A 17,699-nucleotide genomic window follows, 5' to 3' on the forward strand; every position below is an offset into this window, starting at 1 on the left:
CATGAACGAAAATGCTATCTTATGATAACTTTATACTGTAATGATAAGTTTTGGTGGAAGACTTAGAGGCGAATAAACTGCAAAGTTTAAAGCCTCTTAAAAACAAAGTACTGAACTGAACTGGTGGAAACATTAAGCATTTTTAGGAGCATGATTAAGCAATGGTCGGAGCCATATGTGGCAGGTATTTGAATAACGTCAAGTAATACATTTTATTCAAATTGTAACAATTTAAAACAGCTTTCGAGCCTTGAAATCTGATAGAGCGAATTGCTTTACAAATACGAATTAATTATTTGACATTAACGGATGATGCTTATTTCGTGTCAAGACAATGCTGTCATATTTACACATGTCGATTGGATTTGAATCGAACGACAGATTGCGGAATTATAAAGTTGATTTCAATGGGAAAGCGAAATCCGGTCGGATTACGGAAGAGAGAGATAAGCTTCCAAAAGTTTCTCATACAATTTATTTTAGGATTTTTCTTTTTAGTTGCTTCTATAAATAAGCTGAAATTTTGTATGGCTTATATTTTTTGTTAAAAATTACAATCAAAAGCGTCATAAGAGCATCCTTATAAATATATTTTAGAAAATGAAGTTAACATTAATTAGTAATATATGAAAAAAAGTCACAGGACGGTTGTGTCCGAGACACGACTGCATAGTTGACGTAGGATTGCAATGCCGATTTCCCCCATGTGTCGTCTATTTCGACCAATCAGAAGTGGGTATTTCAGTTAGGATAGTGGTTGAGATTTTTCAATTGTTCAATAGTTAGTTTCATGACATATTTTTTTTTCTTCAACATAAAAAAATGTTATGGAGTGCCAAAATCGATTGATGCAAAAATTTCATCCATCCATCATGTAATGACTGAGCAATAAGCGTTTGAAATTGGACAATTTTCACGATGTGCCCCTTTTTTGATTTTCAATTTGTACCCCAATATGATCCCGAAAGACGTAATCCTAAGTCAAAATATAATTTTTTGCTGAAGACACGACCGAATTGTTGGCGTAGTACCACAAGATTATTTCATTCAATTGAATTTGTACGCTTGAATAAAATGAATCGAAATTTAAGAATCAATTTTCTTGTAGAAGTATTTGTTGGTCCTGTAAAAGGTCGATGGCTTGTGTGGTCCAGTCACTTGGGATTCCAACATAAGCATCAATTTTGATAGTCGTTATTTTCTGGAAATAAAAATATGCCACAATCCTGCGTAAGTTGGACTTCCATCCTTATTTCAGAATCCGACCGGACTCCACGATCGAAATCGCATTTTGCTTGCTCCAATCCGTTCAACTCAAATCTAATTGGCATCTGTGAATGTGGCAACTTTTCCTTGACGCAAAAGAAACGTCAAAATAATTCAAACGTATTCGTAAAGTTATTTACTCGATCAGTTTAGCAAGCCTGAAGACAGTTTTAAATTATTAAAATTTTAATGAAAATTATTACTTCATGTTATGTGTATACTTTGAACACATAGTTCTGACTCTCACTTAACTATTTTTCTTGAAATAGCCTGTCATTTCCGCTAAAACTTTAACAAAGTATACAATCATCATTAGATATATTTTGGTTCAAGATTCAAGAGAAAATGTGGAACAGATTCTATAGATAACATATATGATATGGAAAAGTTGATTTGCATTCATGGTTTTCATTATAAAAGCGTGCTTCGCAGAAATGCAACACGAAGCTCCATGTCGTCAATGTCGAATTGCGTAGCAAGGTTGCTACATTTCCATAGCATTTGAGTCGAACAATAGAATGCAAAATTGCGACCCGTTCGAGTAATTTTGGCTCGATCGGTTTTCGAAATACGGATGATTGTATGCGAGTGACATTTTATTTATATCAAAGCTGCGACTCAATATGTACACCATCAAGCGTGTCGAATCGTGCTAGCCGATTTTTCAAATGTTACCATTAACACATCAAATGAGAATTAAAATAATAGAAAATAAGCAAAAATATTCACGAATAATATTCTCGACGTCTTTATAATAGCATTTTTTACCATTCTGCTGTGAAATGTGTCTGAGTATTAAGTGAAATACACAGTGTGTCAATTAAGTTGTGCGAATGGTAGTTCAAATGTTTCCTAAAACAAATTATTTTGCAATTTGTTGATTTGGTTGGAGGTTGTTTAGGGATGTCAAATCAGGACACATACGACCAGTGGTGTCGAGTGAAGGTTTCCCCGGGCGAAAGAATTCATTTGCACGAAAGTTAATATTTAGGTGCCACTTTTATTCACACCGAAAGCCAAAACCCGATCTGTGTTGGCGATGTCAATCCAACTCAGCTCTGCACATTGAACCAACTCGAACGTGAAGAAGTTTTTATCCGTCATCAAAATATGCATAATCACTGGCGAAGATATAATTTTTTCAAATTCTACGGGAAATCATTCAAGGCCGAATATTAAAAATGATTTTAAAAAACTCGAGGGGTTGTATCCGAGACACGACCGCTTAGGACGTAGGACTACGCAATCTTTTTTTTAAATTTGTTGGTTTATTATTTCGGAGATTATTTGCGAATACGTCGGAACTTCATAAATAACTCTTTAGTGAAAAGTTTCGGTGATCCTGAAAAGGTTTAATGGCTTGCGTGGTTCTGTAAAATCATCTCGAGAAGTAACGAATCTTTCTTGCCTTTGCGAGAACAATACACTAATTGGCCATATGCCGCAATTTGTTTATTTATATAAATGCACGCATTGCACTGAGTATTTAACGAGAAGCATCTTCCATGCATCGCCATTCAACAAGCATCAAAAACGCAGATCGACACAGATCGTGGCAAGAACCTGATTTAACACTCCGGAATGGCTGATCTCACGTAGATCATTTCCCATTAAGGTTCATTTTTCAACTCTTCAGATCGCTTCACCAAGAAACAATATTAATCATTTAGATTTTTTTTGAATCAAGTTTATAAAATATGTTTCTTCCTGGACCGATATAGTTTTTATTAACAATATAATTTTCTTCGATGGCGCTAACGTTCTCAGTGCAACTTTTGTCTTCTTAACGTAGGTATTACTTGCGTCTAGTGATCCCCGATAATCGTTCGGTTAATCAATTAATCGAATACTTCTTGCAGAGATCGATTATTAATCGAACGAATACTGCACAACCAATAATCGAAGCGAACGAATAATTTACGTCGATTAATCGATTCAAAACCAGAGCAAAAAAATTATAGGAGGTTGTGTCCAGGATACGACCGCATTGTTGACGTAGAACTACACTGTTATTTTATATAAGTCGCTTGTTTATACCTTCGGATATTATTCTATAATACTGTGAAATTTTAGAAACAACTGCTTAGTAGAATAATCTCTGAAAAGATGTTTTCATTGTAGAATAAGTTGACGATAATTGATTGATGATTCATTCTTGCCCTCGCAAAACAATCGTATGTCGCAATTTATTTCATGCCAATGCATTGAAAATTTACCTCGAAGGCTATTCCGGTGGCCTTTTTCGAAATTGACATTGACTCGAAATTGACATTGAGCAGACAGTCTCAGCTCAATAGAGGCAATCCGCTCAATGAAAGTTGATAAACGCTCATCTTATTTCCTAACAAGAATAAGACATCTATTGAGTGTTTTGGTCGAAAAATTATTCAAGATTACCTTAGCATGGGTTCCCTCTCATTGCTCGATTCCGGGGAATGAGAAAGCGGACTCGCTAGCTAAGGTGGGCGCTTCAGAAGGCACACTTTTTGAAAGGCAAATTACTTATAACGAATTTTTTCACATTCCTCGACAGGACACACTCGTTAGTTGGCAGCGCATGTGGAGTGAAGATGAGTTCGGTCGTTGGTTACACACGATTATCCCTAAGGTTTCGACGAAAGCTTGGTTTAAGGGATTGAATGTCGGTCGTGATTTCATTCGCGTGATATCTCGGCTTATGTCCAATCACTACAACCTAAACGCGCATCTCTATCGAATTGGGCTCGCAGCAAACAATCTTTGTGATTGTGGCCACGACATCGAGCATATTGTCTGGTCGTGTATCCGGTTCCATGCTGCTCGCTCTCAGCTCTCTAGAGCACTGAGAGCAAAAGGCAGACAATCGGATATCCCCGTCCGGGATATCTTAGGTAGCCGTGATCCTGATCTTCTGCTTCATCTATACCTGTTCCTCAGGAACGCCGATGTCAACGTTTAATGATTTTTCCTTCGTTGTGTCCCTGTTTCGTATCCCTCCTATTCGATCTATAAACTTTTACTTAGTCGCGGCAATACATACACACACTCTTTACAGATACACGGGCCAAAGGTTGTGCAGTCCACTGATGATTCAACAAAAGCCAAAGGTTGTACCGCTCATGACAACTCTACACGAGCTGATGATTGCGCCGGCTAGTGACCATTCTATCCTGGATTCCTCGAGAAGACGCACCACGCTAGATATGGGGTACAGACTAGGGGGGCGTTGCTGATTAATGGTCAGCTGCATCCCAATAGGAAGTATCCCGTGTCGGGCACAGGTACAGATCATTGAAGACAGCAACATCACAATTACGAAAACACTTGTAATACTAACCTCGAGCCAACCGCGAGTAATCGGTTACATATTACTAACATAGTTATAAGGCAAACATTGTCGAAATATTGAACTCCCGGCCCCGTCAGGTTGACGCCATATGAGCCTTAATAAAAATATATATTTTGGATAAAAAAAACAAAAAATTGACTCGGCTACAGTCGATTATATACATGTTGCACCAGCACCATTATTCCATATCTCATAACTATATCAATATATCTTTGGCCCCGCATGTAAACAACAACAATGACAACACTTGCAAGTATCAAATATCATGCTACATGTTATTTAGTATTGCCTCAAAGGAATCGCACCTCTAGATATCGTTCGTACAAACTAAGCGTAAACCAATCGCCAAACAAGCGTTCACCATAGCATGCATACAGAGCCATACATTGGTGGCTTGAAACTACTAGCAATATAAACATTTCTCATCATTTTGCGCTATTCTCAAAAGAAACGCTTCTGTTAATATTATTGGCCTCTAAAAGAGTTGCATTATTTCTCATGCTCGAGAGAAGCGCAGGTGTCACCCTTAGTGGAGGAAATTTTGCTACTGGCAAGCAAAACCTAATCACATACAAAATTCCAGAACATTTACTTTCTTGATGACTAAACAAGAGAAATAACCTGTTTTTGTTAATAACAACCTCGAAAACAGTAGCAATGCTTCATTATGATCAATATTAGCACAAATGCAATCCTAGTTGAAGATTTGCGACAGTTTTGCGACTGGCACGCGAACCCAAATAACTTATAACATTCCAGTGAGACATTCAAGATGCTTGGTATTCCCAAATATTTTTTTGGTGCACAACCTTAACGACTGCTTTGCCATAACGTCAGTTTAATGCATTGATGCATCCTCAAAGGCACCAACGAAACCCTTATGAAGACGGAAAATAAACAATGTTAACTGCTTGGAAAAAGACTGAATTATGCCACACAGCTTGTACTCTGCTGTAACACCCATCGATGCGAATTTGCTAATGAGTTTGTCAAGAGCGACCGCCTTCACCACCAGCGGGGGAGCTTGATTTTGGTTGCTGCCTGGGCGTTTACATTTTCGACCGACGCGCCGAAATCGTCTACTTCGCTGTTGTTCGGTGCGGTGTCACATTTGCGCAGGCTCGGTTCAGTGCGAGCGCTTTTCACTGCACCAACATCGCGTGCATCATTAGATGACGCTTACCTCGAAATTTTATTGCCCCTGGCAATGCATTCGTTTTTTGCAGGGCTCGAGCCGCGTCATAAATTGGACGCACACTACGTGAAGCGTCCAATTTATGACGCGGAAAGAAGAACACACGATACGAAAAACGCGAAAAACGAACAGAAAAATCAAACGACGATTTCCAAGTTGGATTACCACTGGTGGGGTCCAATCTTAGATCGAAGCGCAGCGAAAGCAAAGTGAACTGGATTATTCAACAGTCCGATGCCGAATGAAAGTTTGCCTCAGCGAGATCCATTGTTTATACTCTAAGCAAGTATTCTCCTTCATTCTTCTTCTTTTCCTTTGTTCACGGAGACTTTAAATCCTACGATTTCCCCTCCGTTGGTCGTCGATAAGTTGCTCGTTATTGATATCTCTGTTCGGGAAAGCACTCAAATGGACAGAACATATGTATGGGAAAATAGAAACACTTAAAGTTTTCATGAATTTTAACCATTTACTAACCAGGGGGTTCTATTGTATGGCATATTAAACAAATCTTACGGAATTTCCGATTCGTTTAGTATGTGAATCGCCAAAATCCGTTCGCGGCAAAAATAGTTATTAGCGTTAACTTTATTTCATAAAAACGTGACCTGTTTTCTGATTTGACACCCTTAATGAAAGACGAAGTATTACGTCAAAAAATCGTACGGGCGCTGCAGTTTTATTATGAAAATCAATCATTATCTTTGACGCTCTCCTAAACTCCTAAAAGAAGCTCAATGCCGTCGATTCGAAATGAGCTTCGTTTACGAGTTTAGGGAAGCGTAAAAGAAAATAATTGATTTTCAGGCGGAATGAACACCATTCCATTCCATTCCAGATGGCTTTCTAACAAATGAGAAATATTAGTCTAACTAATTATTTCTCTCAGTGTGACGATTAATCGATTAATCGATTATTTGGAGTGATTAATCGTATCGAATAACAAACTACTGAAAAGTATTCGATTAGTGGATGAACGATTAATTTCAAAAATCGGGTATCACTACTTGCGTCATTTTTATTAGTAGTACTTAGTTGAGATTTCTATGCCAGATAACACGCCCTCAATGTATTCCGGAGAGGCAAGCTCTAGAATACGTGTTCACAGTGCATGTCGGAAGGAATTTCTTCGACGAAAAACAGATACTGAAATTTCAACATTATTGACTTCTGAACATATATAAACTTAATTATAATTCTTTTTTTCTCTCGTCAAATGTTAGGTGTTTATTATTCTTAACGATAGAATTATATTATTCTTTTTTTTTTCTTTCAAATCACAACGTTTATTTTAATTCTGGTTCGGTCAAAAAGTTGCTCGTTTTATAGGAGAAGCATCTAACAGCATGTGGAAAAAAAGACGTAGGACTATACCAAGGGGTGTCCATTATTCGAATATCATGGAGCACAGATCCCAGAATGACCAACTTTTCATGTACAAAATTACAGAAAAAAATAGAATAAAACTTCAGCACTCGGCAAACAATTAACTCACTTGCACTCCTCATGAATAACTGTGTTTTACTAGTCAAGTCCTTCATTTGATACCCATATTGATGGGGCTTAGAGAAAATATGTAATCCGCCATTTCATGGTGACGGCCATATTTTATTTGCATTTTTCATAAATAACTGTGTTCTACTGGTCAATCCCTTTCATTTGATACCCATATTGATGGGGCTATGAGTAAATATGTAATCCGCCATTTTGTAGCGGTCGCCATCTTAGATTTTCAAGATCATGGAATACGCAGTTTTATAATGACTGCAGAGATAAAGGTGTGTTCCAAATTTCAGATCAACCAGTCAACAGGAAAGGGGTCAAATTTCAATTAATGTGGTACAGTGCCATAGACAAACATGTTAAATACAAATATGTCACAGCTGAATAAAACCGTTTAAAAACTCCAGCATTCTATCAAATTGAGCGCGATTAATCACTCATTCACCCGGCGCGACGCTTCTACCGCTTTTACAGACAAAATGTATGGGAAAGTAGGGAATTCTTTCTTCCAATTTTTCATCAATTTAAACTTCGTATGAGCTGAAAACCCGTAATGTGTTTTCCCCGTAAACAATTGCTGAGGATATTTCCTATCAATGTGCGTATTTGGAACAAAAATCCATTCATTAATTGAGGAGGAATTTGCGTTCAAAAACTGAACACTTTTTCACATCGAAATATTGAAATGGGCCCCTATATTGAAAGGTTAGACGTAGTCCTACGTCAAAAGGAGCGAGAAATTTATCTTCCAAGCAAAATGCACTTGAAAAATAAATTTTATTGACCCCGCATGGCCCAGAATTGAACAAACTAGTGTATCCCAAGCTTAACCACTGCGAAAACCTATCGGCTAACCTTCTTCCCGACGTACCGACCTTGTCTGGACGACAAGAGCGAACAAGAAGAGGCAAAACGTTTTCCAACTCTGCTGGTTCGAGTCTGCAAAGCGAAAGCAAATCGAGAGGACGTCTGGTTGCGAACCGAGTCGGTTTTACTCCGCGATTATTGGAATCCGCGACCATATTTATTTTTTTCATTTCGCTGCTGTCTGTAAGCGTAAGCCAATATTACAATTTAGCGTGGTCCCAAAAGTTACAAGCAAAGTGTGTGCGCGTTTGTGCAGTTCCGCCGAATGAGGTTTCGGAAGTGATAAAATGGACGTGACGGAATAATTATTGTTCCAGCAGCAGCAGCAGATGCTGTTCTCGATAGAGAGAAAAAATCTTGTTCCCCGACAGCAAAAGTCAAAAATTTGTGTGGAAAAAGGGAAGTGATTTTGTTTGAGAGCTTGCGTCTGGCATCTCCCATTGTGAAAACCGAGTCGGGCCCGGGTTGGATAGAATTTATATTTTTCGCATCACAACTGCCGATACAGCGTACAGCAGGGATAGCGGAAATAAAGGTTCGATTTTTTGTATTCTACTTAATAAGTGGATTTCACTACAAAAAGTGTCGTTTTGCCTCCAGACAAGAAAAGTTTCAGCACGGAGAGAAAATTGTTCTCGATATCGATATCGAATTGCGTGAACAAGGGGAAAAAATAAGCCGTGCTTTGCAGTGTGGTTGTAGTAAAAAGAGAAATTTCGAAGGAAGTGTAACTTGTGGTTGTAGAGCAGTGTCCCATTCGGGGACCATGGCCAGCGGCAGCCATTAGTGAATAGAGCGTAGAGCAAAACGCATAGCGAAAGTGCTGGGGCAGGGAATGCTGGCGGTTCACTCCCGGCACTGAGATCCACCAGTTCTCCTACCGTCTTGTTTCCGCGACCGCGACAGGAAAGTGTAGCTAGTAGCTAGTGCCCCCTTCCCGCAGAGCCATGGGAGCCCAGCAGGTGAAGGAGCGCTCTTCAGGCGGTGGCGGACTTGGAGGTGGAGGTACTGGATCGTCCTCCACGCTGGGAGCCGGTAGCTCGATCCGATCGAGCCGCAATAAACCTAGGGTGCCCAAGGATTCTCGCATTCTAGGCTCGAACATCTTCACGGAACATAGTGGTAAGTCTCTTCACCCCTTTGAAATCCTTATCACTAGACCGAAAATTTGACGAGAATTTGTTATTTTGAATTGGTGTCAGCAGTTGTCCAGAAGGCATTCAAACATTATTTTCGTTTGAACATCGATTTTTCCCCTTTTTATCCGGTTGCCTATTTGTTCAAAATTTCTTGCTCTTGTTTGCTCATTGTTATCGTTCGATTTCGATACAATCGATTTCTTAGTTTAATTTCGGGCATAGTTAAGCTGATTCACCAAAAGCACAAGCCTTTTTTTAATTACCTCTTGAAACAATGTTCGAAACGGTTTTGGTTACCTTGTCGTTACGTCAAAGACGATACAAGAACGGTTTTCATAGAACACTGATATTCGATCGGCCAGAATCGTTAAAGACAGGAGCCCCTTATATTTATTTGCTGGCGATTAGAAGTGATCTTCATCCTATGATCGTTATAAATGGTTAACTCGGAATTATTTTGTTCAGGAAGTCGACGTTATTACGTTTCTTATATCTAAAAAAAATTCCAACGTCGCAATCCAATTTTTGGATTTGGATTTTCCATAATTGTGTAACCATCGTTTGTTTATAAACGAATGTTTGTATGCTCAGCTCAGCTCACGAAAGTGGCTCAAGAAAAGCGTAATAGGATAATGCCCTCGTGCTTGTCGAAGATTATTCTATGTATTGTACCGAGGCGTTGTCAACATCTGGGAAGCCTTGAATGAACGGTTTGAAGAGTCTTGGTAGCCGCGCATTAGCTGTTGACACGCAAAGCCCATGAGGTAGTGGATTGAAAAATGACATGCAATCAGAAAAAAAAACTAGTGAATGTGACTAAATTTGAGATCAATATTACTACTTTGTCTGAACGTCTGTTATCGGACTATTCACTTGAGTATTCTTTGTAATTTAAAAATTTTCACCACAATTTCAAACAAATCTTCAATTTGTCAGCCAGCATCGGCCCAATATTAACCCATATCGCAAAGTGTTCGAAAAATCGAACAGCAATTTTGCTAATTTTTAAAGGCTTTGGAATAATAGCTTAATTTATTAGCCACCAGAGACCATCGATTGGTTCATACTGCACCCCTAAAATCGTGCACCCGGGGGCTGTCCGCCCCCTTCGTATCCCCCCAGTCGAGGCCACTGAAACCACTTGTTTACCACTTCGAATATTATTTTAGAATGCATCGAAATGTTTGTAACAGATTATGTTCTTCGTTACAAATAAATTCGATGAACGTCCTTTTACGTTTGATATGATGCCTAGGACTACCAAAATATGTGAACGGAAGAATTGTCAAACGATCATTGTATTTTACATTTCCCTCTGAAATTATTGCACATCTCATGTTTACGTAGTTATCGAACCGCGAAACTTCATTCACCTCTAGTGTCTGAAATGACGATTTTCCCAGGCTTATCAGTTTAAAAGTACGTTTTAGGGAAACATATTCTGGTCTGCACAACGACAAGCGAGTGCAAAAGTACTCAACACCAAAAAATACTCCCAACTTGCATGTATTTGCAAAGCGAATTTCCACAGGTACATCGATTTTGAAGTCTGTGTTGGGGAAACCGTAAATCTGGCCAATCAAAACTTGGCAGTTAGGGCGTTTGGATAACACTTGACGTTTTACAGTTATTCAATTATTCATCTCATGAAAAATAACATTTTATCAATTGTGATAGACGCGTAGAAATTTTTTTTTTCTTTATTATAGTGACTTTCAACACATTTCGGTTGGTTCGTCACTTTTACTTCCATTTTTTGGAAGAATGTCGGGAGTGAGAAACGCGTAGAAATATTTCCTATCAATTGATGCAAGCATCTTTCCGATCTGTTAAGAAATGTTCGAGTTATAAGCATTCGAAATACGGGTAAGGTTAGCTCACAAATCGGCAGAACAAATGTATGGGAAAAAAGGAAGTTCTTCCAGTTTTCATGAATTTAAACCGTTTAGAGATTAGCGAATTGTAATGTATAGCATATCAAACAAATCTTAGAGAATTTCCGATTCGATTGGTATGAAAATCATGAGAATTCGTTCACAGTGAGAATAGTTATTAACGTTAACTTCATTTCATTAAAACGTGACCTGTTTTCTGATTTGGCACCCTTCTTAAAAGACGTAGTTCTACGTCAAAAACTAGTGATGCAACGGTCGGATGGCCGAATAGTCTCTGATAGGTTCATAGGGTTGTCATCGATGTCATCGCAAACCTTTCCACATCACTCCACGTTTTTGTGAAGAGTAATGGTTGGACATAAGTTCACTCAAGAAAAACCAAGCACTTGAAAAAACATTTGGGAGAATCGAATGTAATCATCTCCCAAGACTTCCGGTTTCCCAAACGGAAGACCCGATTGAGACTGAGACCCGATTTTATGAATCACGACAGATTAAGTCGTAATTCGGTATAACAACAATCGATTGGACACATTAACTTCTAGTCCCCTGCCTCTGAAGGTCAATTGAATAAATTCTGTTTCTACAAATATAATTGTTAGCATATACACAAACGGCGATTCGTGAGGCTAAACATTTTATGTAAATTTTTCAGTCATTTGCTTTTTTTCTTATGTCTGTATAAAATCGTATATAAAGGGTCATCCATCAGCGACTTGATAGTTTTGTGTCTCCTTGTAAACGAACCTTTAGAACATTTTAATGGCCTGTCAATCTCAAAACATTGGTCAGAATCAACATTTTCATCATGGTGAAGGGAAGTAGATGTGAATCGGTTCAGTAAAACTTGTGATATCGTGTGCGCCAGTTTGAAAAAACTAGTTTCGAGAAGAACGCGTTTGAAGTTCATTGTTATGGCCGTATCAGGTTAGATACCGCATCACTAAAATAGCTCTAACTCGATAAATAATAGGATTTTCGATAGGTCCTTTCTAGGATATATTCTTGAATGCCTAAACTACAGAAATATGAAGGATCTTCAATTTTTTTTTCAAATTTCTAGACTAGAATACTGCCTTAATAATTTTTAAAAATCACTACCGAAACTCGGAGTCAGTGGTTGCAATTTCAAGAGCGCTTACTGCAATTTTTGACCGTAATAATCGGCAGGCTGTGTATAATTTAATGACCGAATTTGAGTCGCAAGAGAATCCATTCGAGATGACCCAAATCAGTTAATAGCACGACGTTCTCGAAAATTGGGCATCTCCCAAACCTCATTGCGGCGTATTTTGTGAGAAGATCTTGGACTACATAATTACAAGATCTAATTGACTAAAGAACTAAAGCCACTTGACCATATGAAGCTCTGAAATTTCTCCGATTGGGCTCCGACGAATCTTGAAGAAAATGATGATTTTCATCACAATTTTGGAAAATTGAGTCCAACGATTCGATGGCTGTAAACGGACTCGTGGTGGCCATATGATCGTAGTCGAATTTCATCAGCACTGCGCCGAAAAGTATGCATAACGCACTGGCGGTTCGATTTGCAGTATCACCCTTATGTCGTCTAAAGACGACGCTCGTAACTAAAGGGTTAACGTCCTGGAATACTGAAGCCAGTCACCACTTGTGCGCGAAAGCCATTTTAATATCTGTGGAAATCAACGCTAGACGATTGTTTGTTCCTTTGCTCTTCCGAAGTACAGTAAACATTCACTAACTGGACGAAAAAGGAAGACTAGTTAGCGACATTTGCGTTTTAACACGTTCGTCGCCCAAAGCGACGTTTTTTGAGTTTTTTTTGCGTAGCCCAACCTGCGGATAAATTATTAAATGAAGATCAAACTTAGTTTGTACACAACTTTTACATGATCTAGTAGTAGGACCAGTTAACATTCGCCCAGTTAAAGAACAGACCAGTTAAAGCAGGACTAGTTAGATGCATCGATGCATGCACACGTACATGGGAGAGAGAAAGAGAGGAACGAATTCGTTTTGGGGGAAGTCAGTTCAAAATGCAATGAGGACAATTGGATTGGGAAGAATGAAATAATATAGTCGAGTCGGTAGAGGGAGATAGCGACTAAACGCCCGACTTACTGTTCAGTCATTTTGGCGGAGAAACTGCGTGAAGAAGCCAAAAGTCATTACTAACTGACTACGGATATAGTCAGTCAGTTAGTTAGTTGACTATCCTTAGTTGACTATGACTATGCAGAGCCCTGGTAGGTAATATGATTATTGTAAGACCATTGTTTCAGTTTTCCTTTTCACTACAGACTATTGCTCGAACTATTCTTGGCACACGTGCTTCACAATTGGCACACGTATTCCTCAATTGAGGTTAGTTTCGGAGTTTTTGCCGGATTCAGGTATAATATTCCAGTCCAGGGATTTGATCGAAAACTGTCAGGCAGTACTTTTCGCTGTCCATCGCCACTCAATCACATTTTGTTAACAAATTTTTGTGTTTTGCATTCCGATCCGGCACAATTCAGACCTTAAAATTTCAAAAAAAAAAAAATGTTTCGTCGCGTCACAGCTTCGGGTTCCGCTTAAAAAAAAACCCTACTTTCGCATGTGGTTCAGGAATCGCTGGCTTTGTTGGTCTGCCACTTCCGTGTTTTTCAGGCAATGGTCAGACTTTACTCGAACTGTTTCAGAACGTAACACAGTGTGGTTTTCGGAAATGTTGATTGATTTAATAACTCCTCAAGTGGTCCCTAGGGAACGACTCTGAACCTTTTATTAGGAGAACGTTGATCACTGGGATTATTATTACTGATATTGTGGAAGCGCTCTTGACGCGAGCTGAATAGAATGTGCAGCAAGATCAGTTAGGTTATGTATTTTTTTAAATTTTCTGTCGATGTTTGGTGTTACAAAAAATACAATAGTTTTCACTCATTTTTAGTCGTCTTCACAAAATCTGTGCAGACAGAGTGTCAAAATTTCCTCAAAATGAAGACATGTTTTCACTTTTGCCGTCCCTGCTCGACAGTTTGAAAATGACAATGACTTAACGCAAAGCACAGAACTAACAATAGCGTGTATATGATTCACAAGATAAACATGTTATTATGACGACACCAATTGTTTAAACTAATCGTTTTCCGAGGGAATTGGAAAATCTCAAATTGACTTAACGGCGAGATAAGATTCGTCAGCATGGAAGCATTTGTGGTAAGTTCCACTACTTTTACATGCTACAATCGTTGCAAATGACATCAAACTCGAGTGCATATACATTTCGGAAAGCACGTACGATACCTTTCAGCACGCGAGCCTGTTATACGGAAGATATCATTACAACGATTCACTTGAGGGTTTGTTTTCCAGCTGCATGCAATGTTATAAGGTTTCATCAACATCACATTATGCAATATACCGCCTGAAGTGGATGTGTTTAATGCGTGTGTATCATGTGGTTGTATGATCCGCTGACTTAAGTTTACTTTTTATTTTCTTGTTCTACGATTTTATATTGTTTAAAAATAAATCAAAGCGATTGGTATTTCCAAATGCCCAAAATGTCATCACACGGTTCACACCTAACCGTTTGCTGCATTAACAAATTAAAAATAAATCACTAGTTGTCGCGGTAAATTTTCCCCGGGAAGGCGTACAACAAACACAGGAAATAGATGGAAAGTTTCCCTCGGCGATAGAAAACGAAGAAAGTCCATGCTCTAGATACTAATTTGTCTAGCTTCTACGATTAGACAAAATGACAGGAACCCGGGGAGCGCAAGAGCTATATTGCGACCGTTTCCTTTTTCCCTCGGCCATCTTCATGTCCTCTGCGGAAGAAGAGGAGCCGACAAATGTTCGTGACTGGGATATTTTCTTGTCATCTGGTGGTGCTTGCTTGCGCTGGTTTCACTATTTCACGTGTTCGTAAGCACACATACACAAACCACTGCAGCCCTGGGTTAGTTTTTCCGAGTGTTCTTCCTCCAGCTTATAATCAGCGGTGAGATGCTTTATTTTTAGTCAATGTTTGCTGTCAAATGGGGAAGTTCCTTCGTTTGAAGAAGAAAAAACAAAATATCTAACGAGCATTCGTAATTAGTTGATGGATGTTTTACATCGGTTATTTATTATGTTAAATTTAGAAATCAGGAAGCAATCGAAAGGAAAAAATAGAAAGATTGATAACTATAATTTCTTGTTTTTTTTTCTTTGGTTGTTTATATACAACATATCCATCGAACAAATTCATATGGAATCAACAAACCAAAACACAAAATAATAGCTCAAATTAATATCGATTACAAGTGCTTTCTGTGTTTCTCTTCAACTCGAAAAGTGTGCAATTCGATTTGTGGGTCAAAACGCAGCGAATTGCAAAACACAGAAGAAACTGCGGTTTATCATTCCGGTACACATGATTTGAATCATTGGTGCACTATTTCTCACATGCTCGATGGAGGAATTGAGCGCGCAAATTATATATAAGCATTCAGGTGCAGTTTTTCCCGTTAAAATATGCTTTCCAAGTATATCTTCTATTTATTTATCTATATATATATATATATATAAAAAAATGGATTCCTGTCTGTCTGTCTGATTCTTATAGACTCGGAAACTACTGAACCGATCAACATGAAAATTGGTACATAGGGGTTTTTGGGGCCGGGGAAGGTTTTCGTGATAGTTTGAGACCCCTCCCCTTTCTTAGGGGGGGTTGCCATACAAATGAAACACAAATTTCTACATTACTCGAGAACTAATCAGGCAAATGCAACCAAATTAGGCATCTAGAGGTTTTAGGGTGCAATAAATGTTTCTATGGTGGTTAGATACTCCTCCCCTCTTTCTTAGGGGGGGGGGTGTGGTGGTCTGCCATACAAATGAAACACAAATTTCTGCAATACTCGAGAATTAATCAAGCAAATGAAGCCAAATTATGCATATGGAGGTTTCAGGGTGCAATGAATGTTTCCATGGTGGTTAGACACTCCATCCCCCTCTCTAAGGGGGGCCTGCCATACAAATGAAACACAAATTTCTGCATTACTCGAAAATTAATCAAGCAAATGAAACCAAATTAGACATCTGGAGGTTTTAGGGAGCAATAAATGTTTTTACGGTGGTAAGATATTCCTTCCCCCTCTCTTAGGGGGGGCTGCCATGCAAATGGAACACCAATTTTTGTATTTCTCGAGAACTAATCAAGTAAATGAAACCAAATTAGGTATATTGAGATTATTCCATGTAACGGAGAAATATGTTATTTGCAAGTGGTTCAAAAATCTTGAACGAGAATTGTGTCTGAAAATAATCTGATATTATAATGATGAGTTTTGGTAGAAGTACTAGTAATTTTTTAGTAAAAGGTAAATTCAACGGGGTCGATTAGAAGATCAATCAATGAACAGTTCTGCGATTGGACTCATGAACTTGCCCTTAGTAAGAAAACGACTCACATTTTTTGAGATACAAATTATCATTTTTTCCTAAAATCGATACGCCCTTTTCAAAAATCACACTTGAGTCAGAAAATTCCCAAATGCTGTAGAAAACTCATATTCCCTCCAACCCAAACGGTATACAAACATTCGTTCGAATCAAAAATGCAAGTTTTTAAAATCAGCATCGATTTAATTTGGAATTGCACGCTTGCATTGCGTTGCATTACGTTGAGTTCATAATGACACGTACGGATCGCTATATTTCTGTGATAGGGTTAGTCTATATATAATATATCTACTTCTACTCTACTATATATAAAAATGGATTTCTGTCTGTCTGATTCTTATGGACTCGGAAACTACTGAACCGATTAACACGAAAATTTGTATGTAGGGGGTTTTAGGGCCGGGAAAGGTTTTCGTGATAGTTTGAGACCCCTTCCCCCCTCTCTAAGGGGGAGCTGCCATAAAAATTAAACACAAATTTCTACATTACTCGGGAATTAATCAAGCAAATGATACGAAATTTGGCATATGAAGATTTTAGGGTGCAATAAATAATTCTATGGTGGTTAGACTCTCCACCCCGCTCTCTAAGGGGGGGCTGCCATACATGAGGAACACAAATTTCTGCGTTACTCAAGAATTAATCAAGCAAATGAAACCAAATTAGGCAAATTGAGGTTTCAGGGTGCAATAAATGTTTCTATGATAGTTAGACACTCCACCCCCTCCCTAAAGGGGTCTGTCATAGAAATGATATATACATGTCAGCATAACTCAAGAACTAATCAAGCAAATGGAGCCAAATTTGGGATGTGAGGGTTTTTGGGTATAATAAATTGTTTCTATGATGGTATGGCAAATGGAGAGGGGGTTCATATTTCAACCAAAAATATTTCAACCAAACATGACAATTGAAAATTTTCGAAAAAAAAATCTGGAGGAAAAAGGGAAAATTCGGAAAATAAAATTCCCATATGTTCTACGCACGATGAAATGCACTCCTATATTTTCTTCTATCTATACCAATGAAAAAGTATCGCCGAATGTGTTGATAAGAGCAGAACTCGAGGAAGGAATTGT

General features: G+C 38.5%; 1 protein-coding gene across 4 annotated transcripts in view; it reads left to right on the top strand.

The window, feature by feature from the left end:
* The first annotated feature begins 8,209 nt into the window (after window positions 1–8,209).
* LOC129765220 (tyrosine-protein kinase Abl) overlaps window positions 8,210–17,699 on the top strand; it is a 118,899-nt gene continuing 109,409 nt past the window's right edge. For 3 of the 4 annotated variants that reach the window (XM_055765284.1, XM_055765286.1, XM_055765287.1), the window contains exon 1: window positions 8,210–9,281. In XM_055765284.1, coding sequence (XP_055621259.1) covers window positions 9,107–9,281 — 175 coding nt within the window. In that variant the 5' untranslated portion in view covers window positions 8,210–9,106. The remainder of the gene's footprint in view (window positions 9,282–17,699) is intronic. The other variant, XM_055765285.1, reaches the window with a different exon arrangement.

This window comes from Toxorhynchites rutilus, chromosome 2 (genome assembly GCF_029784135.1).
Source record: "Toxorhynchites rutilus septentrionalis strain SRP chromosome 2, ASM2978413v1, whole genome shotgun sequence".
NCBI lineage: Eukaryota > Metazoa > Arthropoda > Insecta > Diptera > Culicidae > Toxorhynchites > Toxorhynchites rutilus.